This window comes from Opisthocomus hoazin, chromosome 13, assembly GCF_030867145.1.
Source record: "Opisthocomus hoazin isolate bOpiHoa1 chromosome 13, bOpiHoa1.hap1, whole genome shotgun sequence".
NCBI classification, from domain to species: Eukaryota; Metazoa; Chordata; class Aves; order Opisthocomiformes; family Opisthocomidae; genus Opisthocomus; species Opisthocomus hoazin.
Genome location: NC_134426.1, coordinates 15,641,465 through 15,666,835, shown reverse-complemented (window position 1 = coordinate 15,666,835; position 25,371 = coordinate 15,641,465). Strand labels below are relative to the sequence as shown.

At 45.1% G+C, this 25,371-nt stretch overlaps 2 protein-coding genes across 2 annotated transcripts in view; one reads left to right on the top strand and one right to left on the bottom strand.

The window, feature by feature from the left end:
- Positions 1–260: 260 nt before the first annotated feature.
- Positions 261–1,795, bottom strand: POP5 (POP5 ribonuclease P/MRP subunit). Its single transcript, XM_075434833.1, has 5 exons — positions 1,678–1,795; positions 1,459–1,601; positions 1,221–1,370; positions 701–784; positions 261–523 (listed from the first exon to the last, which is right to left on the bottom strand). Exons 1-5 carry the CDS (start codon positions 1,695–1,697, stop codon positions 420–422), a joined length of 501 nt encoding a protein of 166 aa, XP_075290948.1. The 5' UTR covers positions 1,698–1,795; the 3' UTR covers positions 261–419.
- Positions 1,796–14,859: 13,064 nt separating this feature from the next.
- CABP1 (calcium binding protein 1) overlaps positions 14,860–25,371 on the top strand; it is a 45,003-nt gene continuing 34,491 nt past the window's right edge. The window contains exon 1 of the mRNA XM_009936727.2: positions 14,860–14,949. The gene's annotated coding sequence lies outside the window, so the exon portion shown is untranslated. The remainder of the gene's footprint in view (positions 14,950–25,371) is intronic.

The window sequence follows — 25,371 nt, the reverse complement described above, 5'->3', positions numbered from 1 at the left end:
TGTGTACAGGGCCAGTGCTTTTGTGACTCAAGGGGCAGCTCTACAGATAACAGGTGCACTTGAATATAAGGTAAAAAATAGTAAGATGGTAATGCTTTATCTGTATGGAAGGAGAATAACTATGTTCCTTGTCCATGCCAGCTGCCTAAAGCTCGCTTCTACCTCAGCATGAAGATCCCATTGAGCTGCTACGCTCCTTAGGAGTGCAGGTGGTTTTGACTCCTGGAGTGAAACAGGCAAATAACTTAAGTATATACATCTATTTTTACAAAAATTTATTTAGGAACATTTGGAATGGGGGAATGAAGTCAAGTATGAACAGATGCTGCTTCTGTTCCCCTGCTTTGCTTAACACTGAAGACAACTGGTAACATCTTAATTACACAAGTACAGGACAGATGAACAGTAACAAGTAACATTCAGTCTGTCTCTGTGCCATTATCATCTTCCTCGTCTCCACTTTGAGACTGCTCTTCTGTAAGGGAACAGCTCAACAATGACTTCTGTATGCATCGTCTTTCCTCTGCAATAGAGAGAGCAACAGAGGGTCATTACTCGATCTCTTCACATACGCTAGAATACCTTCAGTTTCTAAAGAAAGGAACATTATCAGTTTGAGAATTCAGAAGTAGCCCAGCATATCCTACAAAACCCCCCAGAACTGAGTGTGCGTGCTAGGAAAGCGGCGAGAGGAACTCACCTTCGTTCGTACAGTCTTGCAACAACATCAGCAGCTGTCTTCTGTTATACTGAATGAGAAATTTCTGACATGTTCTTATGGTACCTGTAGGAGTCACAAGAACAATATGTAACAATCCACAGAACCAAGCCTCTCAGAGCCGCTAGTGTATTTTCTGAAGATCATTGTGCCCAGTGACAAATGCCCCAGGCAACAGCCTTATTAATGCAAGTGCTGAGAAGGGGCTGTAGACTCCCTTTCCCCACTGTTGAGGCAGAACAATAATTTCTAACCTGTAGCACCCGTTGCTTGCCCCAAGTGGTTAATTTTCAGGATGTTCACAATACTATATACTTTGAAAATATATTTTGAAAAGAAAATAACGTAATAGAGAATTTGCTGCTCTGGTTTTGTTACATGTAGTGAAGACTGATGCAGAATTAATGAGGGTTTCAACAAAGAACCGCTGGTGTCCGTCACTTAGATCGGTGGGAAGCAGGCGAGGCAGTGACCCGTGAGACAGGGGGCCCGGGGTACCGACCTCCGACGTGCAGGGTGCGGAGGAAGCAGGGGCAGCGCTGGTTGCGGCTCTCCAGCTGCCTGACGAAGGGCAGCGCGGCGCAGAGCAGCCGGTACGAATCCTTGCGGCACCGCAGCAGCACGGTCCCGGTGTAGGCGTTCAGGTACTTCACTGCAGGGACAGGCACGCACCGTGAGCCCGGCCCCGCACCGGGGAGCCCCCCCTCACCCCGCCGAGGTGCCCGGGGAGGCGGGGGTACCTGTGAAGGAGATGGAGCAGCAGGCCAGGCCGTAGTCCCCGTGCACCCGGCCGATGGCTTCCCTGACGGCGAGGCCCACGGCGCGGTCCTCGATGCACTGCCGGCACCGCGGGTCCTCCGAGACCACCTCGCACAGCACGTACCTGCGGGGAGAGGAGAGCGCAGCGCGGCGTCAGGCCCCTGCGCCGGCCGAGCCCGCGGCGGCCCCTCCTGCCTCACCTGTTCTTGAAGCGGACCATGGCGGCGGCTGACCCGGACGGACGTTGCGCCTAGCCAATGGGCGAGGAGCCTCTGCGCGCTGCAGCCAATCGCCGTCGCGCAGGGGCGGGGACAGAGGAAGGACTTCCCGGCCCCGACCGCCAGCGTGCTCCTGCCTTCAGCAGCCCTGCGGAGCGCCTGCGCATGCGGGCTGCCTCCTTCCCCCCCCCCGGGAAACCGTCGTCGGTCCGTCGGGGCGACCCGCGCGGTGACCCCGCCCCCCCCGCGCGGGGGCGCGCGCGCCTCGCGGCTGGGCGGGCCGGCCTGAGGGAGCCGCCGCGTTGCGCGTGCTGCGGGTCGGGCCCTTCGGTTTTAGCCCGTTTCGCGCCGCCGCCTCCGCCCGTTCCGGCCAGGGTGACTTCAGCCCGCGTCGTCCGGTGCCAGAAGGCGTGAATGATGGCGGCGGGAAGGTGCCGGGGAGGGGGGCGAGGGCGGGCCCGGTGCTGCAGTCACCCCCCGGGGCCGCCGTCTGCAGGGCCTGCGGGGCCCCCGCTGTGCTCCTGGGAGGGCCCTCGGACTTGGCCGCCTCACAGAGCTTCACCTCAGGCGCCGGCTGTGGGGCCTTCGGGGTACGTGCGAGCTGTCTGACACATCAACACAGACGAGAAAACTGCAGAACAGAGCCGCTTGTAACGATTCCCGCGGTGGTTTTCAGAGCTCTCACCTCTGACAGGTTACCTGAGGAAACAAGGAGTTCTGGTACGGGAGGGAACTGGGGAGAGGGGAAGCGGGGGTAAGGGTGAAGACGCGAGGCGGGCACCTGAATGCGAGGTGGGAGAAGGAGCGGGTTAGGGCGGCCTGTAAGTCACAGGAGAAGCAGTTTCGCTGCAGTCCGCGGAGCCAAATCACACGGGAGCGCTGAGGTGCTATGAATTAAGCGGGAACTCATGGCTAATTCAGAGTGGAAACATCTTCTTTAATGACCTTAATTCTAGACAAAGAGAACAATGATAAAACCCAGTGGAAATCCTGTCCTGGGTGATAAACTTCTGCCCTCTGAAACAGATGCCTGTTCTGCCAGTCTCTCCCTTTCTCTGTTAACTCCTCTCTCCTTCACCTGTGATCGCATTTTTGACTCATGGTTTTCTGACAACTGCAGAGTAGGAGTTGCCTGGGGAGAAAAAAGCACGAAGCCCAGTACGGTCTTGCCAAAAGACCTTGTATTTTGGTCCGTGATCAAAGGGACCAGGGGAAGTTTGTCAGCTTCTGAAGCTGACGCAGGTAAAAGCATTTTCTCGATGAGAGAGACTGCAGTGCATTGATCTTTGCTGTATTGCTTGGTGTTTTAATACCCAAACGGGGATCTAGCTGTTGTCTGTTCCACTTGTCAATACAATGAGCTCCTGGCTGATAGGCTACGCTCACATTTTTTGGCAATATCAAACACATTCCCATGTGTTTTCCTTGTGCGGTGAAGTCCTGGCTCAGCCTCCCAGCATGCCTGCCAAGGTGTATTTGCTTGCTGCCCCTGTCTTTCTGCTGGCATCACCCACCCTGCCTGCCTTCTGACTGGGCTAGGGTTGTCCTGGGCTGCTCGGACTGCTTTCGTTCATGCCCTCCCACATTTCCTTCTCTTTGCGGAGGCACGGTTGGGTCTCTGGCAAGCAGAGCATGTGAGTGCGCTCTGCCCTGTAATCCAATAGGACATGTGCACTGTGCATGCTACAGCCTGGGCCCTATGTATAGCGAAGGCCTCTGTTTTCGGTCCAGAAGGCTGATTAGGAGAGACACAGTCCAAAGAGAGAGCAGTGTTGTGAGAGAGCCCTGTCCTGCTTCATTTCACGAAGGATATTGCCTTGAGTTCCCCGCTGTTGGTTTGAAGTATGCACAGAGCAGCCCTGAGCCACCACAGCTCCCTGCAGAGTCACTGCCTGTGTTAGTACAAGCCATGTGAGTCTGCTCAGGTGTCACAGTGTGTTGAGCTGACAGCACAGGACTAAAAGGTTACAACATCTTCACATTTGTTTTCCCACCTCCTCCCATCCTCTGCCAGCTTTGCTGTATTGATTCCAGCGTCAGTGATTCAAAACACTGTCGCAAGTGACGGTGAGTTATACAGTCAAGGTGGGAAAGAACTGTCTCCTAAGAAAAGATCTGGGAGACAAAAATTCAGACAACGCTATTTAAATTGAAGAGCGGGTCAACAGACCTGCCAAGAGAGAGGATGGATGTCTTTCCTGCAGACTTGGACCGAGAACATGGTCTTAGGATAGCTTATCAAATAGAACTTATGGAGGACAGAGTATACGAGGACAGGGGGAAATAACAAGCACTGCCTGTACACGTTAGAGACAATTTGTAAAGCAGTTTGAGAACTTTGGAAGATTCTGTATCACCTTAAGTGTTCATCAACGATTGTCCAATAAAGTGGTGATGCTGGGGAGGTGCAGGAGGAGCACCAAGGTCTCGTTTTCCCAGCTTGTTATGTGTGGTAGTGTGCATGTGGAGATGTTATTCCCAGTCAGTCCAGGTTGGGTTTATTACCATTTTAGTTCATGATTTGATATTTTACTACAGGCTTGAAGATCTAGACCTTCCTTTTGTATTTATGTGGCATTCATAATCTCCAGATTGTGGGTTAGATTGCATTTGTATTGTGTAGAATTAATTGTGCTAATAAGATGCGATGGACATCGTCATTAATGCATATGTTTTATTGTATGCAGCCAGCTCTTAAGAGTTTGTATGTATCTGCTATGATTAAAATTACCAGCAAACGTGTTCAATGAAAAAACATATATCAGTGAATCCTTGCTTTCTTTTTAGGAAGAATGTTTTTATTTTATAGATGAGGAACCTGAGGTACAGGGGGATTAAACAATTTGATCATAGTAAATTGCTGTCACTCTGGAGATACAGGGCAAAGTCATAACGACTAGAGACAACCAGCATATTATCATAGAATCACAGAATGGTTTGGGTTGGAAGGGACTTTATAGACCATCCAGTTCCAACCCCCTTGCCAGGGGCAGGGACACCTCCCACCAGACCAGGCTGCTCAAAGCCCCGTCCAACCTGGCCTTGAACGTTTCCAGGGATGGGGCCTCCACTGCTTCTCTGGGCAACCCATTCCAGTGCTTCACCACCCTCATTGTAAAAAATTTCTTCCTTATATTTAATCTAAATCTCCCCTCTTTTAGTTTAAAACCATTACTCCTTGTCCTGTCACAACAGGCCCTGCTAAAAAGCCTGTCCCCATCTTTCTTATAAGCCCCCTTCAGATACTGTAAGGCTGCTCTAAAGTCTGCCCAGAGCCTTCTCTTCCCCAGGCTGAACAGCCCCAGCTCCCTCAGCCTGTCCTCCCAGCAGAGGGGTTCCAGCTCTCGGATCATTGCTGGGGCCTCCTCTGGCCCCACTCCAACAACTCCAGGTCTGTCCTGTGCTGAGGGCTCCAGAGCTGGATGCACGACTCCCAGGAGGGGTCTCACCAGAGTGGAGCAGAGGGGCAGAATCCCCTCCCTTGCCCTGTGCCCACACTGCTGGGGATGCAGCCCAGGGTAGGGTTGGCCTTCTGGGCTGCCAGCACACACTGCTGGGTCATGCTGAGCTTCTCATCAACCAGCACCCCCCAGTCCTTCCCCTCAGGGCTCCATTCTGCACCCAGCCTGTATTTGTGCTTGGGATTGCCCCAACCCACATGTAGGACCTTGCACTTGGCCTTGTTGAACTTGATGAGGTTCGCACACACCCGCCTCTCCAGCCTGTCAAGGTCCCTGTGGATGGCGTCCCTTCCCTGCAGCGTGTTGACCACCCCACATGGCTTGGTGTCATTGGCAAACTTGGTGAGGGCGCACTCAATCCTGCTATCTCTGACAGAGATGTTAAACAGCGCCGGTCCCAGTGCCAACCCCTGAGGAACACCACTTGTCTCTGATCTCCACTTGGGCATCGAGCATGAGTGCATATGGTGTTGGAGTATAGGTCTGTTATGTTGCTCATGCATAAGGTAGCCAAGTAATTACATTCTGGAGTAAAATTAGGATGCACTGGTACTCCGTCCTTGTGATACCACAATTTGATCTTCCCTGCGTAGCCAAAGTCATGATATTTGCTTCCCCCTGGAAGCGTGGAGCTGAGTTTGCCATCAGGTGCGATATCAGAGTTGGGGGTGACAACTACATTTTGTTCCACTGTATGCACATTGCATCCCCAGATAACCCCACAGTCAAAAATACAAAACAATCTGACTAAAATTAAAGCTGCTTCTTAAATCCTCTGTCTGATGTTGCCTGAAGCTTTTTGTTCAGTTTATCTTCACAAGGTCACTGAAACAGAAGAGTTTACTCTCTAAGCGTGTTGGCCTGCAGCCTTTCATACAGATGCTTTTATTTTGCATTTGGGGCATCCTCCTTGTACAGTCTGTCCCTTCCTTTTTACTCCCCCCTTTTCTAGATCTCTTTACTCACCACTTTTGAGCTCAGGATCCCTCAGATCAGTATACGTAGGAGTAAAAGCTGTCCTTTTTGATCACCTTAACATGTAATTGCTAACCATAAGCTTTCTGGGCACCCAAGCTGTCACGGGCCAGAGACTGCTGGTCTGTCTGCCAGAGCTGCCACGCGTGCCCTCATCTTTGCTGTCATCCTGCCACTTGGAATATTTGTCTTGCAAAACCACGTGCTTGAAGCAAATTCTGTTTCTGCCTCTTTCAATGGCTTGCAGTGTGATCTTGGACTACTCACTTAAGATCAAAATAGTAAATTCGAGTTTCTTTGGTTTTTTTAATAGTCAAGAACAGGAAATTTCAGTTCAGGTTAATAGTCAATGCGTGCTCAGAGAGACATCCCATGTGTTGTAAGGTGAGCTTCCATTAAGATATGGAAAATTGGAAGCCATTTTGGAAGACTGAAGCCAGATGTTAAGATCTGATAAAGGGCAGAAGTGCCTATGAATCTGGCACTGCTGTCTAGAAGGAACACAGAATCGTGAGTCTTCCCTTCCTGTGCAGCAAAAAACAGTGTGAGAAGAGCAGTGCAAAAAGGTGTTGTGCCAAGTGAGAAGGTAGCCCTAAACTTCCAAGCTTCACTCTGCAATGGGAATAATTGCAAATACTTTACTCGTAGATACATGTTAAAAATTAGTAAAATGTCCACTCGAATGTTGTTAATTGTCAAATATAGTAAAGTTGCTTCTGTAGGTGAGAGGCCTGTAGGCAGCACACTTTTAATTTGCAGCAAGCTGCTGCAAGAAGCAAATAGCTGTTTCTAAACCAGTTAATTAAATTAAGGCAAAACCTAGAATATTAATTCAGATAGTTAGGATTCTCTTTTCTCTTTCCTCTTTCCTTTCTGCGTTAGGGAACACAGACTGAACAGTAGGCCACATAAGTTACTATGCAATCTGCCATGTAAAACCCCCATATTTAATACCTCCTTAATGGGGGTGTTAAGATGGATTAATTATTCTTTGTTCTGGTCTCTGAAGATAAAGGGTAATTACTATTAATTATGTGTAATTGAAAAATTGCTCCTTCACAAAGAATCGATAGCATTAGTGGGGTTTTAACTTGTTGCTGCCTATGAGGAAGCGTACAATATTCCATAATGTTATGGCAACGACTGCCATAAACTGAAGAACGGCCTCAGAGAGCCTTACCCACTTTCCAGCCTGCACTTGGGACCAGTATTTTCTGAGAGAACAGATCTCAGCGCATGCTGGTGAGACAGGACTCCTGGTTTGTTCTGGGCTGAACGGCCCTTAAACAGAAGATGCAATTTGTAGGGCTGGTTGTCATTGATGATGCTGCAGGACTTTTCCTCAGTAAAGTTCCAGAAACCTGTGGAGCAACCACAGGTACACTGAAGGGAAAGTGTTAGAAACAAACAAATAACAATAACGACAAAAACAACGAAACAAACCCTCTTGAGTGTGCCTATCTGGGAAGGAAGCTTGTGGAAAAAAAGAAGAAACAGCCCATGGCACTCTAGTAACCAGTGCATCACCTGTGGGTCAGCACAGTGGAGTTGTCTGACAAAGAGCGGAGACTGTGCTGAGATATTTGAATTAAGGTGAAAAAGAAAAAGATTTTCTGATTTTTACAAGAGCAGAGCACTTTCAGTTGTATAAGATTAGTAGATTGGTTAGCCTGAGACCTGAAATTCCTAACTGCCCTGTCAATTTCTGTTGTTAATTAAAAATCCTCAAAATATTTAGGAGCGTAGCTTCCTTTGATTTCAGTGGGAGTTGGGCACCTTCAAACACGTGAAAGTCTGGCCCTTACACTCTCCGGACCTCAGTTTCACATTGGCAAAATGAGGATAATCACATTTTTCTACTTCAAGGAGTGCTACAAATAAATGAGTGTGAAAGTCTGGCCCTTACACTCTCCGGACCTCAGTTTCACATTGGCAAAATGAGGATAATCATATTTTTCTACTTCAAGAGTGCTACAAATAAATGAGCGAGTTATTGTTTACTTAAATAATCTAATAATTGAAATAATAGAAGCTCTTACGGCATAAACATAGCCTACCCTGAGCCACCTTCTTCACATATGAATTGGTGTAGAGGCTACTCTGAAACGAAAGCGATGTGTCTAGTGTGGCTTGTCTTGCAGCTGTTTGCTCTCTGCTTTTTCTTTCCCCTGAATTCCCACGTGCTGGTTAGGCCAGGGTCCTATTTTACAGTAAGACCTATTTGCATATGTTGCCATATGCTGAACAGTCCTTTTTCTACGTGGCTTTATGTTTAGCTCCAGTAGCCTGGAGCAGCATAGGATCAGAGATGTCTTCGGCAGAGCACTTGTCTCCCTAATGAGGGAGGCAACGAAAAACATTTTCCAGTGCATCCATCACTCGGAAGCCGTGGCGCCGAGGCAAGAGGACAGGCGTCCTGGAGCAACCTCGTGCAATCCGTGCCTGCTGCCTGGCTCCGGCAGGGCAGCAGCAACGCTTGCAGGGGAGGAGCGGGGCTGCAGTGGAGCTGCTCGGTGGGGTACGGCTGGGGCTCCCTTTGGCAGCTTCAGGGTCTTGGCTTGTGCTGGTGTCAGCTCCGTGCAAAGAGTATGTCAGTCACTGACTAGCTGGGGCACACGGGTCTCAACTCTTTCGTGACCCGTTCCGACAGAGACCTCCCCACCTGCCTGTTCTTGCCTAGATCCAATTTTAGCTGCAGCATCCCACTGCCCAGCACAGGGAGTGAAAGCCCCTCAAAAGCAGAGCAGGGTGCGGTGTATGGGTGCGGACTGGGGTGGAGAGAATCGACAGCGACTCTGTTTCTGTGGTGCTGCCTGGGGGTTCTCACAAAGACCAATATGTGCAAACAGATCTCCAGGGGCAATGGTTGTCACAGCTCAAAGACAAAAAGCTGTGGAAGCATCTGGCCTATTTTGGGAATCTTGCTGGCGTTTTTTCCTTTATTTTGTTCAATTTTATTTTTTTTTCTGAAGATGTGCTTGCATCTGAGTCAAAGAGACTGTAAATATTTGTCACTTTTTCTAACTATATGCACCATGAAGGCAGAAGCAAACTAAAATATAGGTTGCTGTATTTGCTGGGCTGATTCCATCAGTTGCCCTGAGGGCATGGGGGTTTGAGCTGGCATTTGAGAGGGTTTCTGCTTGCTGCTGGTTGCTCCCAAGCTAAAGCTCCTGGTGATGCACATAGCAGCCTTCTTGCAGTGCTCGATGGCATCTGCCACAGTGAGATGACTTGGGGACAATTGACCCAGGGCATGTCCCTCAGTAAAATTCCATAGTGCTCATGCTGGAACTCAAGCAGTTGTTGCTATGTGACCTTCTCTGTCCCCGTTTCATACCTGTGATGCTTAAAAGATCATGTTTATCCTGCTGTAACATTAGTTACTTAATTAGAGATGAATTTGGTCCTACTGCCTCTGAACATGAGCACCTTCCATCAAGTCATCTAAAGGATCAGATCTGGTTTCTTCTCTCTCTCAGTACTGGTGGCATCTGGTTTCATTTTCCATCTTTCCGAAAGGAGCTCACTTTTCCCCACATTTCAGCATATGCCTGTTGCATGTCAGCACCCCGGGCTGCCTGTGTCTCCGTGCCAAGCCAAGTACCTCTCTTCCAGCCAGCAAGGTACAAGATGGTGTAGAGACAGAACATGAGACACATCAAGAATTGGTGTTTTGGACTGTGCGTAGCTTAAAACTAGTACCTGCTTATGGGTCAAGAAACTATGCTGGAGCCAGTTCAGTGTGTGGTTGGGGGGGGAGGGGGTGTTTATCTTTGCGTAGGATGTGTAGAGGTAGCAAAGTTTCATCCCGTAGTGTCACAGGAGCCAGGGTTTTTGCACAGCATGGCTCGTCCTTTGTTGATACCTTAATGAGCACCTAAAGGACTTCTCAGGGTAGGTGAAAGGGTGGGGCACTGCTGGTGAAATGGCAGGGCTAGCAGAGGACATGGTACTGCCAGCATCATAACTTCATGTCCAGCACTGTCTGCATGACATCCCCATTTATTTCTAAATATACAAAGTCCTGCACCTGGGTCGGGGCAACCCCTGCTATCAATGCAGGCTGAGGGATGAAGGGATTGAGAGCAGCCCCACCGAGAAGGACTTGGGGGTGCTGGGGGATGAAAAGCTGGACATGAGCCCAACACATCCTGGGCTGCATCCCCAGCAGCGTGGGCACAGGGCAAAGGAGGGGATTCCGCCCCTCTGCCCCGCATTGGTGAGACCCCCCAGGAGTCCTGCGTCCAGCTCTGGAGCCCTCAGCACAGGACAGACCTGGAGTTGTTGGAGTGGGGCCAGAGGAGGCCCCAGCAATGATCCGAGAGCTGGAACCCCTCTGCTGGGAGGAAAGGCTGGGAGAGCTGGGGCTATTCAGCCTGGAGAGGAGAAGGCTCTGGGCAGTCTTTAGAGCAGCCTTACAGTATCTGAAGGGGGCTTATAAGAAAGATGGGGACAGGCTTTTTAGCAGGGCCTGTTGTTACAGGACAAGGAGTAATGGTTTTAAACTAAGAGAGGGGAGATTTAGATTAAATATAAGGAAGAAATTTTTTACAATGAGGGTGGTGAAGCACTGGAACGGGTTGCCCAGAGAAGTAGTGGAGGCCCCATCCCTGGAAACGTTCAAGGCCAGGTTGGACAGGGATCTCAGCAATCTGATCTGGTGGAAGATGTCCCTGCTCCTGCAGGGGGGTTGGGCTAGATGGCCTCTAAAGGTCCCTTCCAACCCAAAGCATTCTATGATTCTGTGATTCTATGCTGATATTGGAAATCTTCTACATGTGATGGTTTGTCTCCAGGAGATGGTTTGATTCTTTTAACTTGTTCTACCTCTTCATTCCTGTCCCCACCTAAGCCACTTGTCCAAAACCAAACTCCCTCATCTTTGTGGCACACAGAGGGACAGCTATTTAAGCAATAATTATGAAGCTCTTTTTTGTTAGACTTAGGATTTTAAAAAAGCATAAGATTATGATTTTTAGTGTTTATTAGATTCCCCTAAAACATACATTCAGCTTCAGCTCTCAATATTTTTATGTATATTGCTACATAGCTAAACCTATTGCTTGAAAAAGCATATATACTCTCTATTATTTCTCTATTATTATAATATTACCCAGTATTGCAAGATCAACATCTGTGAGTCAGATCACAGACATTAACAAAATAATTTAAAAATAATTTTATTTAATTAATTTACTTAAATTATACATACGGAGCTCTTTTATTTTGGGGACTTGCAGGGTGCAGGTGTTCCTCTCTAAGCGTGGGGGCAAGCAGCTCCATTAGTCTTTTAATAGTCTCTTGGTGTCAGAGACAGATGGTGTCACCTTATATTGAAACTCATTTTTCAATAAAACTGCAGCAGTTTAGAACGTGGATACAGAGCTCCCGCTCCCATTCATGTTCCCTCCTACTCAACCCCAGATCCTCCGACAGAAAGATACCGCAGTGACAAACATAGAAAATTGCAGGACACGTACTACATCTCAAGTTCAGTTCTTTAGTGTCTTTCACACAGTATAGCTTTATAGAGGAGGTGATGTTTAGAGGACAGGGTATAAGTAACTTTTGATTAAGTAATGGACTTAAGGACTTCATACTGAAGCAGGCTGTCTTTCTGGCTGTCAGTGCTGTGTAACCGTGTCACCGGTATCCAGTCTGATGTTTTCTTTATTATTATTCATAAGCTTCCCTGCCGAACAGCAATCAAACTCTTCAGGCTGTGCCGTCCTGGGGATTATCACACTTGCAGGGCGGTTAAAGTCACTTCGCCTCGAGTCTTCTGCCTCTGAAAAGTGCCCAAGGCTAATCACTGTGAAATGTGATGCCTGTCATGTCTTCTTGTTCGAGTATGTGCGGCAGGCCTGTCATTCACTAAAGGCCTTAACATCTGTTATTACATGGTAATCCTCGTGCATCAGGCTTCCGACTAAGAAACTGGTGGAGCCCAGCAAGGTATGGCTCAGCCTTAGTTTGCATAATTCCCAGAATGCAAGGTGACTTGCTCTCCCTTCTGAAATCATTAATAAGCAATAAGAATATTATATAAGCTGACATCTTTTTTTAAACCATGATAATTTCAAATGCTATTATTATTAGGACGAAGATGGGAGTTTGAGCGGGGGGCGGGAACAGGCAAAGGATTAAGCTGATCTCCACCATGACGTTAGAAGGTGGCTTTGTCTGTTATATCCTAGTTTGGACAATAATGGACACGCTTTAGGCACATGAAGAGGCAAATAGACAATTTATTTAAAAGTATTAATCCTTTTCGTTCTGAAATGTTATCTCTTGCCATAAATAGGATCACAGCTTTCCAGTCCACTTATATTCTGACTAACTGACCCTGCAGAAAGAATCTGAAAAGCAATGTGTGTTTGCGTTTTATCCTGATGACTATGAACTCCATGGTGGGTCAGATAAAGCAGACAAAAATGTTTTGTTGCTGAGAATATCATTGTTTAAGCCAGAGTGACTGCTAGCTGATCGTGACTACAGTGCTATCACATCGCGAGAGAGGTGGCCTCTCGGGTGGAGGGTCCCAAGCCATGACAGATCAGATGTAGTACTTCAATGAAGGAAAGTTCAGTGTCTGGACTGAGCAGGCAGGATCTGCTGGAGAAGGAAAACTAGCTGAAAGTATGGTTTATAGATGTAACTAACAGGGCAGCTTTCTTTGGAATGGGGAAGATTTAAAGAGTCACCTGTCAAAATCATTTTCCTTCTAACGCTGCAGCAGCCCTCAGATCTGAGCATGTTCCTGATGTTCCCCCTCACTCACATGCGTGAACACGGGGAGGCAGGCGGGAGGAGGCAGCCGCACTGACACACTATGGGGTTTGCAAGAACACGATGGCAATTTAGCAGAACGATTAAAAGATTGCAAACATTTATTAATAGCTTTGCTGCTGCAGCAGCTCTGCCAGAGAAGCGTTGCTTCCTCAGGAATGCTCTTACCTCCTGCCCATTCTGTTCGAGAGGTCTAAAAATCGAAAAGTCAGGTTTGGACTCAGTTTCAGTTTAAAGCCGCTGTTATGCACAATACTGCAGACCAGTTTATCCCACTACGTGGGGGAGAGGACAGGGGGGAACTTGAGTGCGAGAAAGAAACAAGATAATCCACGTAGAGCAACAAGAAAGGATTTTTTCTTTTCAGCTATTGCTTGGTCTTTCTTTTTTTCCCTGTGCTCCTCTCTCTTTTTCTCATTTCTCTTTTTTACCCACTCCTTTTTCTCTCCCTTGGGTCAGAGCAACTTTTGTCCAGTACATTGGCACTAGATTCAGATGTGTGTCTGCTATGTCTTTTTGATACTGTATAACGTAATCAGTGAAAGGCAAGTATAAAAGCAATATTGGAGAGGATCTGCTGAAAGTTCTGCAGAGCAATCAAATTTCCGAACATGAGCACGACGTTCTTTTGCAATTCCACTACTCTGTCATTGTCACTTCAGTTTTTTTTTACCTTTAACACTGGGGAAAGGGAGGAGGCAAAGTTTCAATAGCAAAGGAAAAAAAAGAAAAACAAAAGAAAGGAAAGGGCAATTGGCTGAAGAAGAAATCACCTTATACTTCGTGGCTGATCCTGCTGAACAGCAGTAAGCGCTGTAAATGAGATGGGCAATTCTGGTGTCTGAGTGCACAGTATCTGAGACTTTTTATCCCAGAGACCAGATGATGGTGACTGACTGATACAAATTTGCAACAGGAGGATATTTATCCTACGCATATGGTGACCTCCTCCATATTCCTGTCCACAGTGGAATAATCAGTTTCTTTCAATTTTTTTCTTAAACTGGATCCTAAGAGAAACTGAAACGTCTGGACAGCCCAAGAGGAATAATTTTTTTCTGCTAAGCAACGATGACAGAAGATGTGAATGCTTGTGTCCCCGTCGTTAGCTAAAATCCTGCTTGTAACTGGGTGGGATGACAGCGCACCTCAACCATGGCTTTTCCCCATCAGCATGCCCAAGCGACTGGATGTGCATTGGGCATCAGCAGCTGACTACCCGTGCTTGACTTTTTAGTTCCATCAGGAGAATTTTTCTTCTATTCATACACACAATTTAATCATGCCACTTAGCAACTGAAGAAAAATCTCATTGCATAATCACTACATCTCTGCTTAATGCAGTAGAATAGGCAGAAGGGAAAGAGAAGTGGATCCAGTGGATCAGAAAGGAGAAAAAATATGATGGTAGAAGGATGGAGAAAAGAAAATAGAGTTGAATTATGAGTCCTGCATTATTCTTACCTGAAGCTACTTTGGGTTGATTTTGCCTTTTTTTGACCTGTTTCCCTTAGTTCTTGAAGTTTCATTTAAAATATTTCCTACATCAGTTTTCAAGTGCAGTGTCCAGTTTGGAACTTGAGTAGCATGAACTTTTGTCTGTTGCAAGGGGATGTTGCTTATGAAAAACATCTGATTATCTCTGTTCACTTCCGCATGCTATGGTCTTCATGGGATGACCTGGGAAAGTACACAACCTGAGAGAGAAGTGTAAGCCCTCAGAAAACTTCCTCCCTTGGGATGTTTAAGGGAAGTCTGTATACATTTCTAGTGAGCTTGGCAGGAAGCCTCTAGGGCCTTAAAAAGTTCTGCTTTTCTAGGGATTGAGTAGAACACTTCGAATAATCCTAGTCTAAAAGACAGAGAACCCACCTGAAATTGTAGTTGATACTGAGGATGCATTTGGTCTAATTGCTTTTTCACTTTTGATCTTTAGGAGCTGGAATTCCCTGTGCTCAGACTATCCAAAGAATGACATAGATGAGGAAGAAACAGACCTGGACATTGGAGAGGTACCTGATCTCAGGTGAGAAAGGATATAGACAGGATCCTGCAAACACCAGTTTAACAGAAGGAACTGCTTTCAGAGGTACTTTCTCTCATTTCTTCTTCGACGATTGCTAATGGCAGGCCTTTCCAGGTAGTAGCTGCTATATATCTTCAGCTGCTCTGTCAAAGTTCTCATCCTTTCCTGGCAGTAGCTATTTCATTTGCATTGGTTTCAGTGTCTTTCATTTCCAAGTTCGCTGTGTGCAATAATAAAAGGATGCCTTACAATCTTGGGACAATTAGGACTCCTGTTCATGGGTTTTTTTCAGGTGCTGAAAGGCTGCTTTGGGATGTGTTGGTCTTTACAAATATTTAAAGCAAGAAATTGTATCTCATGCATTATTTCCCCTGCTTCCATCAGAATCTCAACCCCCACTAAGGATCTTGCTTCCCAAATACCTCATTTTCTTTTTACTAACTATTTTCTTGTTCATTAATAAAAATATACATATTGTACTTCATAAGTATGGGAACCGCCATGGTCTCTGTTGGGGAGTAATCACAGTAGCCTTTGTCATTGGCATTCCTTTCACTTACTAGGACAGATGCTCCCTCTGGGTACACTGGCCGTATCTCTTGAAGTAATTGGAACTGTATATTTGCAAATGAGCAAAGAATTTGCTTTCTTATGTATTGAGATATCTCTCTATGTCCTTTATCTTGTATTGGCTACTATGTCTGCATCCAAGTGGCAAGTAACAGGACTACAGCTATGGGTAAAATAATCTGCATTGAGATTCAAACACAACAAAGGACCAAAGTGTTAATTTTCTGAATTGATAAATACATTTATTAGTGAGACTAAAAAATCCTAGAGTGCTAAGAAATTAATGAAATTCCAGGAGTTCACCTATTCTATCCTTTTCCCATCATTAAAGGAAGACAGGGGTTTGACAACGGGCTGACCTTTGCAATTTTCTTTCTTGCCATCGTACAACGCAGGAGCTGGGGACAGCCCTCAGGTACAGCCCAGACACATCCCTGAGACACAGTTAGTCGGCAGTTTCACAACCTTTGTAAAGCTTGGATTCCACAGAGAGGCTGAGGAATATAGCTATCAATAGCAATGTGGCTAGATCTTTTCTAACTGCAAAATTTACAGATAAGAGAAGAGGTGGTCTGCCTGTCTTTTCTGCACGGTGAAAAGTAAGGAGGTGAGTATCTTCTGTTACTCACTGATACGAGAACATTGCAAGAGAGAACAGATATTCTGCTTTGTATCCTTGTTAGGAGAGAGAGAAGAGGTAATAATGAGGAAAAGGAGGAGAGATTAAAGGTGATAGAAGAAAGGAAAAATGTCCTTTCTGAGTGCCAGGTACTAGTAAATAACTTTCTAAGTGCTGAGAAGAAGGAAGAAAGCAGGACAGGGATCTTTTTAAGGTTTGGGTTCTTCTATGGAGTAAGACCCTTCTGTTTAGAAAAAAAAAATCAACAAAGGTAAAACATTCTCAGACAACATGAATATAGAAATGATGAGGCTGCACATGATGAACTTACAAAATTCTGAAGTAGGTCAGTTTAAAACTCTGTCAGAACAAAATCATTAACTTTTAACAGAATGTACTTTGTTGATTTGATGATGAATTAAAAACTGGAGGGAGGATGAAAAGGCAGCTCATGCAAAGCTGCATCATCCTCTGCCTCCGTTGAGACAACACTGTATCACCTTTGCTGGTAGCAAAAAATCTGTCAGGCTTTGTCATCGTTTTGCATCACAGTGTGACCCAAAAGCAAACATACCCTCTGCTGTCACACAGTACAGTGCTGGGGATCACTTGCAGAACTACAGGGGCCATATAGCTGGGGAATATTGCTCTTGTCAGCGCTACTGAATGCTGACAAACCGAGAGAACTGAAATATGTTTCTCTGTTTATTGTGTTTGTGTGGGTCTTCATCAACCTTACCAGTTTTCGGTTCCAATAATAGCTATGTGTGAATTTTATTTTTCAAGATTCTACTTGCAAAGGTTTGGCTTCAGCTGAGCCATAAAATATTCTTGATTGCCTGTCCTGTTGTCCTTGCTCACTGTTGGCCTGAGCTTGCTTTCTCACATAACACTTGAGTGAGCCTTGGGTCACAGCCATTAAACTCAGTTTATGGAAAACAAACCAAAATCAAACTCTCCATTTGAAAGAAATGTAGCACTACGAGATTTCCTCGCTTCTTATCTCCAAATCTTTCTTTTTTTCATAACAGTAGTACTGGCTTCCAGACTCTGCTTGTGTTCTTCTGTGGCACCCACTTTGCATTATTGTCCCTACCTGATACTATTTTCCATCTTTTTAACCCAGTAATGGTTTAAATTATTTCTCCTACCATAAGTACTCACTCCCAACCCCTCCAATCTCTGCTAATCACAGCAAATTTGGTATGTTTATTTTGGCTAGGGCTTGTGCTTTTCTTACTTACATAGATGTTTATCCTAAAGCTCACGAAACAGCTATCTGTGTTGTCTTAGGCTTGAGAAAGGACATGTTTCAGGAGAGCTCCATTTGCCTCTGAATAAGGCCCACATGAACAAAGCAAATAATTGCTTTGCGATATAGAATTCCTTTGCTCTGGGCGCCTGACGTCCTATGCAAGTTCAGGAAATTACACAGGGGAACACTCTGCTTTCCTGCAACAGGACTAGAAGAGCTATAGCTGTCTATCAGCTCTGTGCGTTGCCTTGTTTAGAAGAGGATGTGGGGCCTGGGTGAATTTCTCTCACAGTGGAATAAGCAAATCTAAGTGTGGCTTTTCTTGTTAAAATTCTTGTCTTCTTTCCTGATAGGAAATACAGAGGTGTGCCTAGTATCACACCTCACCTAGAGGTGAGGCTTTGTCAGGTCACCTACTTGTTGCTGTGTCCGTTCACTGAACAGCGTCACCAAGTCTTGGTAAGGAGAAGTTCTTTATAAGTAGAATGAGAGATCTTCACTTTCAGAGATGTGCTCAATTGTTTCCATAACAAATCGATTAATTGGTTAGAAGCTCCAGTGGAAAACCAGGGTGGCATGGATAATGGTGTGGACAGGGGGGGCTGAAGGGCCAGTGTCGGTTTCTAAGCACTCTTGATGGATTTTACATTATTCTTACTCACAAAGTGATGTGGTTTCTGGTGCTTATGAGTAATGAGGAGAGCTGGTTTGTTTAGTGTCCCTGTCCCCCAAAGGCCACTGCCCTTTGAGAGAGAACAGCGTGTACCACTGCTGTTGGCAGCCATGCTCCCAACCTGACGCAGTCAGTCTGGGGGGGCCACGGAGCCGGCAGAGATGACTCATTCCGCCTCAGTGGCTCATTGAGGAGCTGCAGGGAGAAGCTATTTATAACCAGACCTTTCAGGTTCAGCGCAGCAGCATCTTCAGCAGGAGGAGGGGGACAGCATGGGGATGGCATGTAAGACTTTTCAGATACAGATCAACCCACACCCCACTATTGTAGTCCCCCGCTGACTTCAGCCAGCCCTTTTTTCCAAGCCTTTTAATCAGCTGTCTGGGTGCTCTGCTCCTGGTGTAAGATTCTGCTGATAACTCATCAGCTCCTCAAAGAGCAGGGAGACAAGTGTGAATATCATCAGTGTGAACAAAACACAAACTCTTTCTACTGTGGATGCTAAGCTGACTCTGGCTGATTCTTTCTGACCCATTGCCATAGCATTATCACTTTATCTTTCCTTTGTCTCTGTCCATGTTTATCCCTGGCTTTCCATTAAGATGACCTCTTTTCATGGGTGTTTTCAAAGAGTCTATGCTGTCAGCAAATCCCATTTAAACCTCCTGAGGTTCCTGCTATATACAAGCTAACACTTTAGTTTATAAAACTGTAGTTGTTTTTCCGATCTTGCTGTGGACTCATTTCATCTTTAGGTGCTTCCGTGTCTCCATATGTGAAACAGAGATAATGATACCCCCTGGGTTAAGCACAGTGTGATCTGTAGCTATGAAACACCACCTAAGTGGTAGTATTATTACCAGAGAGAGTCACAGAACAATAGGCAAGCATATTGCACAACAGTAGGGGACAGCATGTGTTAAAGCAAATATTTACTATGAACACATAGGTCTCTGTATCTAGGTAACTGTGGCCTTTATCTTGAAGCATATTAGCATACATTAGAACTATTGAATTTTATGTTAAGCTGAACTTCTTCAAGTTTTCTGTTCTCTTAACTGTCTTTTGAATTCAAAGCCACAGAGCACCAGGGATCCTGTTGCCTGAAAGCTTACCTTGTTCTTGTTCTCACTCTGCTCTGTTCTTAAACCAATTTGCATGTCAGGAACTGGGCTGAGGTTGGATGGCTCTTTGGTTCCTGTCATTCCGTAAGCTTCTTCCCATAGCTTAAATGCTTCATATTTGCCTATTCATCTCTTCTCTCTACTTCTCTCTTCCTAACTCTTCTTCACTAAATAGACAACTGGCTCCACAGTATACAACCGGTGTACAGTTAGATGAGCATAAAGTCTCAGCACATTATGAAGACCGTTTGGTAGATCCATAGGTTTTTTTGGTGTTCTCTCTTTTGGCTGTCCTGCCTCACTGTGCTATGGCCCCAGAGGGATACTGGCGTTTTTTACAGTATTTATTATCTTCATACAGAAGCTGTACTATAAATAATTTGCGCCTTCAGTTTTGGCAACCAACTAAAGGGGAATTCTACCCTGCATAAACTGAACAGTGCTGCAATGAACATTTTTTTCTCAAAGCCAAGTTATAAGACTGTGGAGATTTGTGAATGTGAGATGTACCTTATATGCTTCAGCTCATAATCTGGACTGGAGGTGGCCTCTGCACAGAAGCCCCAAGTCTCCCCAGCTGCCACATTATTTTCCCGAATCTCAGTTTTGTTTTGGAAAAAGTAGACCTCTGGCTCTTATGGTTGCAAATAAGCTTCTGAAACGTCAACAAAATGTAGCTGGTGCAGAGATATTTGCATTGGTCTTGAGAGGAAGAGACTGTATTTTAGGGACATGGAGTGTTGGGTTTATTTTTTTATGAGTGGTGAACTAATATGTGCAGTGATTATAACTATGTCAACTTTGCTTCTTGTCTTTTTCAGCAAAATTTACACGGTAGGTAAAATGGTTCTTAGAGCTGTTGGTTTATCCTTTCAGCAGCTGCCTTGCCTTCCCTTTGGCACCTTGGGCACCTGTGAGTACCTGTACACAGTGCAGGCAGCTCCTTTGCATGTCTCACCACCTCCCCTTTGCCCGAGGCTTGCAACCTTCTTGAGCAGACCCCTGGAAGGGGATCCCAAGGATGGGCACTATGGCCAGAGAGCGCACAAGGAGATGTGCCCAGGTTTGGCTCCATGAACTCAGAACTGAGAGGGCCAGGAGGGGAAACCAAGAGTGTGCATACGTGTCAGAGACTGAAAAGATTTACCTCCCTGCATTTCCAATTGCTTGTTTTCTATCTGGGGAAAATCCCTTTTGACAGCCCAGGCGGTGAGCTTCTAATTCCTGTCTCCAGCTCATTTTTCACTTCAATCCCTAAGCGAACGGATTTTAATGCTTGATGGATTCAAACGAAATTATTTCCGTTCCTGTGGCTTTGCAAAAGCCTCTAGGGTTTGTGTGCGTGTGTGCACAGGGGAGGAGGGATGGGGCTTGTTTTTGTTACACTCCAGTAAGCCTCCTCTCCAAGGGAAATGTATTTCATTTCTTCATTTCGTGCTTTCTTGCTGATGATTCCTCCCATGCCGTTGTCCTGGCTCTTGGGTCACAGGAGCACCCGCAAAAGATTTGCTGTTCCAAGGGATGCAGGATGCAGCATTCCAGATCAGTGTTTCTGCTGCAAGTGGGGATTCAAATAATAGGACCAGACTGTACTTCCAGGAATAGCGCTGGATTGGGGTGAATAACTGTGGGAAAACGTTCATATTCCCCAGCTCTAGCTGGGAGTGAGACAACACCACAGGCTGAGAGATGGGGTTAGTGACTGAAGCGTTGTCTGGGTAATCAGCAGTCTTTACCATAGACATCTTGTTTGAACATGTGTACAATTCACCATACTGCTATTGCAATGGACAAGTATTGCTTTTTATTAGAATTCCTAGCCTCACCTGCCAGCAGAAATCACTGTAGGGAACTGTGCAAGGGCTCTGCTTGCATAATATTCAGTAATCAGTCAGAATTTCAGCTGCTCAGCCACTACATGTTTCCACTGGGCTTCTTTCCACAGAGTTCCCGTGTCTGGGAGGCTAAACTATTTAAATTCTTGATATCTCACCCAAGCCAAATCTTGATCATAAGCACAAGAAGGACATGGACCTGTTGGAGCGGGTCCAGAGGAGGGCGACAAAAATAATCCCAGGGTGGAGCACCTCTCCTGCAAGGAAAGGCTGAGAGAGTTGGGGCTGTTCAGCCTGAAGAAGAGAAGGCTGCGGGGAGACCTCAGAGCAGCTGCCAGTACTTAAAGGGGGCCTGTAGGAAAAACGGGAAAAATCTTTTTAGCAAGGCCTGTTGTGACAGGACAAGGAGTGATGGCTTTAAACTAAGGGAGGGTAGATCTAGACTGGATACAAGGAAGAAATTTTTTACAATGAGGGTGGTGAAGCACGGGAACGGGTTGCCCAGAGAAGTAGTGGAGGCCCCATCCCTGGAAACATTCAAGGCCAGGCTGGACGGGGCTCTGAGCAACCTGGTCTGGTTGAAGATGCCCCTGCTCACTGCAGGGGGTTTAGACTAGATGGCCTCTAAACATCCCTTCCAACCCAAAGCATTCTATGATTCTATGATAATAAAAATGAACAAAGCAATCATTCTACGGTACATGGCTCTAATAAATACTTACAACCAGCATGCGAAAGATCCTCATTATTCTCTGAAGCGTTTAGAGTGTTGCACAAAGTTGACTATCTCTCAATGTATAAAACTACTGTTGTTAGGGTGTGCTAAACCCGCTTGCTGATACCATATCTAGATTAGGTTGTTTCAACTTACTATAATTGCTACCAAGTTATCACTTGGTCAGGCAAGGAAAAATCTTGTTCCTGGAGTTGGAAATGTGTTATGTGTTGCTCTTCAGCATATGCCGTCTTCTAGGAAAATCTCCCATGTCCACAGCCTCCTGTGGATATTTGTTTAGAGCTATTGATTTTCATCCGAAATGTGTACAGCGTCATGCTTATAAAGCTGGTGGATCCAGGGACTACAAGGTGTAGCTTGCAAGTTTGTCCCGTTTTATCTATCTCTCTACATTATTGCAAAACCTCAGTTCCTCTAACTTCAGCTTTTTTCAGAGTAAGTATTCTAATTCTCATTTTTTGTTTTGTTAAATGCGTAGTCTACAAGTGAGAAGGCCTATTTTATTAAGGGGGTTTTCTAATATGTTATGTCAGAGACTATTAGCTTGCATTAGAAATACTCAAAATTATACAGAAAGCATATGTTTTAGTTGTAAATACGGTAACAGCAGTTCCGGAATTATTTACTTTATCTAGTTGATATATTCCTGCTTGTAATTGTATGTTTATTTCAACATTGACAATAATCTCCAAGCTTTCGAGCCAGGGACAGTAAGTTGAAGTGTTGATGAACTTTGGAACTTCATTAATAAAATCATGCCAAGCCTGTTAGGTAGAAGAGGACACTAATTTATGAACCAGTAGATACTGTCTAGCGTTAAACCTTCAGCTACTTATTGCAGCAGCAATATAGGCAAGTCTCTTTACATACATTCAGATTGTAAAACATTATATCTAATTGACATATTCTGAAGGATCAATAAGAACTTGAATTAAATGTGAGTAAAAAGGGAGTTCTTAAATTTCCGTCTTGTCTTTCTGCTGGAAAATGTGGAGATTTTACTGCAGAAATAACTGATTGATTAACCTTGTGTTTTGTCACCACAGAAAGGATGTAGACAAATATTTGGAAAATGTGATTTTTAAATACTCTCTTGTTTCAGCCAATGTTCTGAATTGCTTGCGTGCTATTAATAGTGTTTTTTAATATTTTGGTTGAACATTTCCCAAGTCACCACTGTTCTTTTGCCAAAGGCGCGAGTTGTGAATCCAGCTGGATACCCATTGGATTTACTTGCTGCAGATCAAATTATCTAATATTAAATATGTATTAGCATCTGACTGCACTAGTTTTATCAACAGCATTTGCCAATAACTGATAACTTATTTTAATAGCGGTTTCCACCACATTGTTGGAGAGAGGATAATGGAGACTAGAAGTCACCCATAGGGACAGAATACAGCGTCAGTACCACTGGGAAAGCATTGCTGGGTTTTTTGTTTCACTTATTGTCTGTTTTACTTAGTTGGTGACTCTGAGACCAATAAGCCTTTCCTGCATATGGCTGGCGTCTTTCAGCTGGAAAATCATTCTCAAGCTTTCCTTTACATTCCATGTTGTACTAACCTTCCCACGTGTGCTGCCAGTTGCTCAAGTCTAGGCTTGCCGTGCATTTGGCATGGTAAACAATACACTTAGCCACTACCCTTAAATGTTTTTCAGTCTCCTATTTACTCATATATCTAGTCTCTATAATCCTTTAATGGTGACAGGCTTATCAGTGTAATCTCTGAATTGTACCTGGATACCCCTTGCTCTCTCTGTTTTGTTTTTTTTAATCGGACATAAGACTGCTTCTAGCATCATATTCACTTGTGTGCCATTTTCCAGTTTAATAAATGTTTCATTTCCTATTTCCTTTCAAGCCGATAGCATATTCATTTATCACTGCAACACTGAACTTTCCTTTTATGAACAGTTTGCCTGAGGTAGCAATGCTCTGCTGCTGCTTGCAAAATTTGTGAACCTGTCTGATCCGTGACATTTCTTGCATCTTCTCCCATATGCCAAATATTTTCTTGGTCTGTCCTGGTTGTCATAGCGCGTGTGTGATTCTACATGATTTTATCTCTGAATTTAATATGCTTTTCTTTCTCAGATCGCTTGCCTGGTGTATTTTGTGTTTTCATTGTGTTTAAATTTGACTTCACTTAATTCTGGACTGGATGATTGCCACTGATTTGTTCTTTGACTGTCTATCAGTCTTGAAAGTTTTGAGGGATAACCAATTCCCTAATAAGAGGCCAGACTGTAATTTGAATTTTCAGCAAAAATCTCCGGAGAAACACCCCTTAGTAATCTTTGGAAAGGTAGGAATCAGCCAGGCACATGCATTTCTTCAGTTTCCCTTTCCTTTTTTGTATTTTCCTAGAAAAACACCTTTTACACTTCATTTTTACATGAAATGCAGTATCTCATAATGTGTATGGATTTCTAAGGGGTTTTCACTGCCAGAATTGACTGGAACCTCTTAAACATTTCAAATGCATCAAAATTGAGTATTAAAAAACTGAAGCTTTTGATTGTCTTCCTCTTTACTGACATATATGGCTTTTAGATAAACAAGGATTTCTAGCAGATACACATGCAATTTAGTATTTTTCCAATTGCCTTCTGCATTTCCAGACTTTCGGCTCTTCTGGGCATCTTGGTAGCTGCTTCTTTTGTGTTCAAGTTGCACTCCTTGGCATCTTTTTACTCCTGATACCATATGGCATTCCTTAATCCCTCTGCACCCAAACTGCTTTAAAAGTTATTCCTTATTAATGACACATTTCCAGCTGTCTCTGCTTAGAATGAAGGCTTTTACCATGTCTCTGTTCCTGACCCTGGGCAGCTAAACCCCTTTTATTTAGATAGCTGCTGTTGCCAGGGCTGTGGCTTGGGAGGGAACACACTCCAGGCACAGTCCCTGCAGTAGAAGCTGTGGTGGGGGAATGGTGTATCAGCAGAGCAGGTCAGTCCTCAGGTTCTTCCAAAAGGAGGCTACCTCATGAGAGGTACATTCAGAATGCAATCAATACTATTTGCCTGATTACAGTATATTACAAAATGATATTTCTGTAGAACAGAATGAAACTCTTAAACAGGGTAATTGTTCCCACCAGAATCACGGGGAAATCGCCTGGGCTCTTGAAGGAAATACCCTTCAGGGCACTTCCTTGAAGAGACTGGTTTTTAAAAAAAGAGTCAATCTCCAGAAAACAAATCTGATAAAACCCAGTTTGTTTACGTAGCATTGAGCTTTGGTGCGAATTCGTCTTGGCCACTGCACAAGGTGTAAGGAGCTGACGTCACTGCTGAACAACAAACACAGCGAGTGCGAATTCTGTTCTCGCACGCTCTTCCCAGGAAAACCAGTACAGCCGCATGGGTGTAAATGAGCACATGCTTTCCCCCGTTTGAGGGGTCACTGCTGTCAGAGGGCACGTGGCTGAGTGAGAGAAGCGCTAAGCTGCACCCCCAGCTTGTTGTCTTTTGCTGCTGTGGATTGCAATCTCTGCATGAGTTGTTGTTGCTGCTATTATTATTATTATTATCATTTATTGTGATGTGATGCTGCAGATCTCTTTCCCTCCCTCCAAGATGCTGTTTCTGCCGGAGCCTTTTC

Excerpts from the sequence above, each read along its gene's own strand:
- POP5 (XM_075434833.1), bottom strand. The coding sequence starts at position 1,697 with ATGGTCCGCTTCAAGAACAG. Across the intron at positions 1,602-1,677 it reads ATGGTCCGCTTCAAGAACAG|GTACGTGCTGTGCGAGGTGG; the intron begins GTGAGGCAGGAG and ends CTCTCCCCGCAG. Across the intron at positions 1,371-1,458 it reads CTGCTCCATCTCCTTCACAG|TGAAGTACCTGAACGCCTAC; the intron begins GTACCCCCGCCT and ends CTGTCCCTGCAG.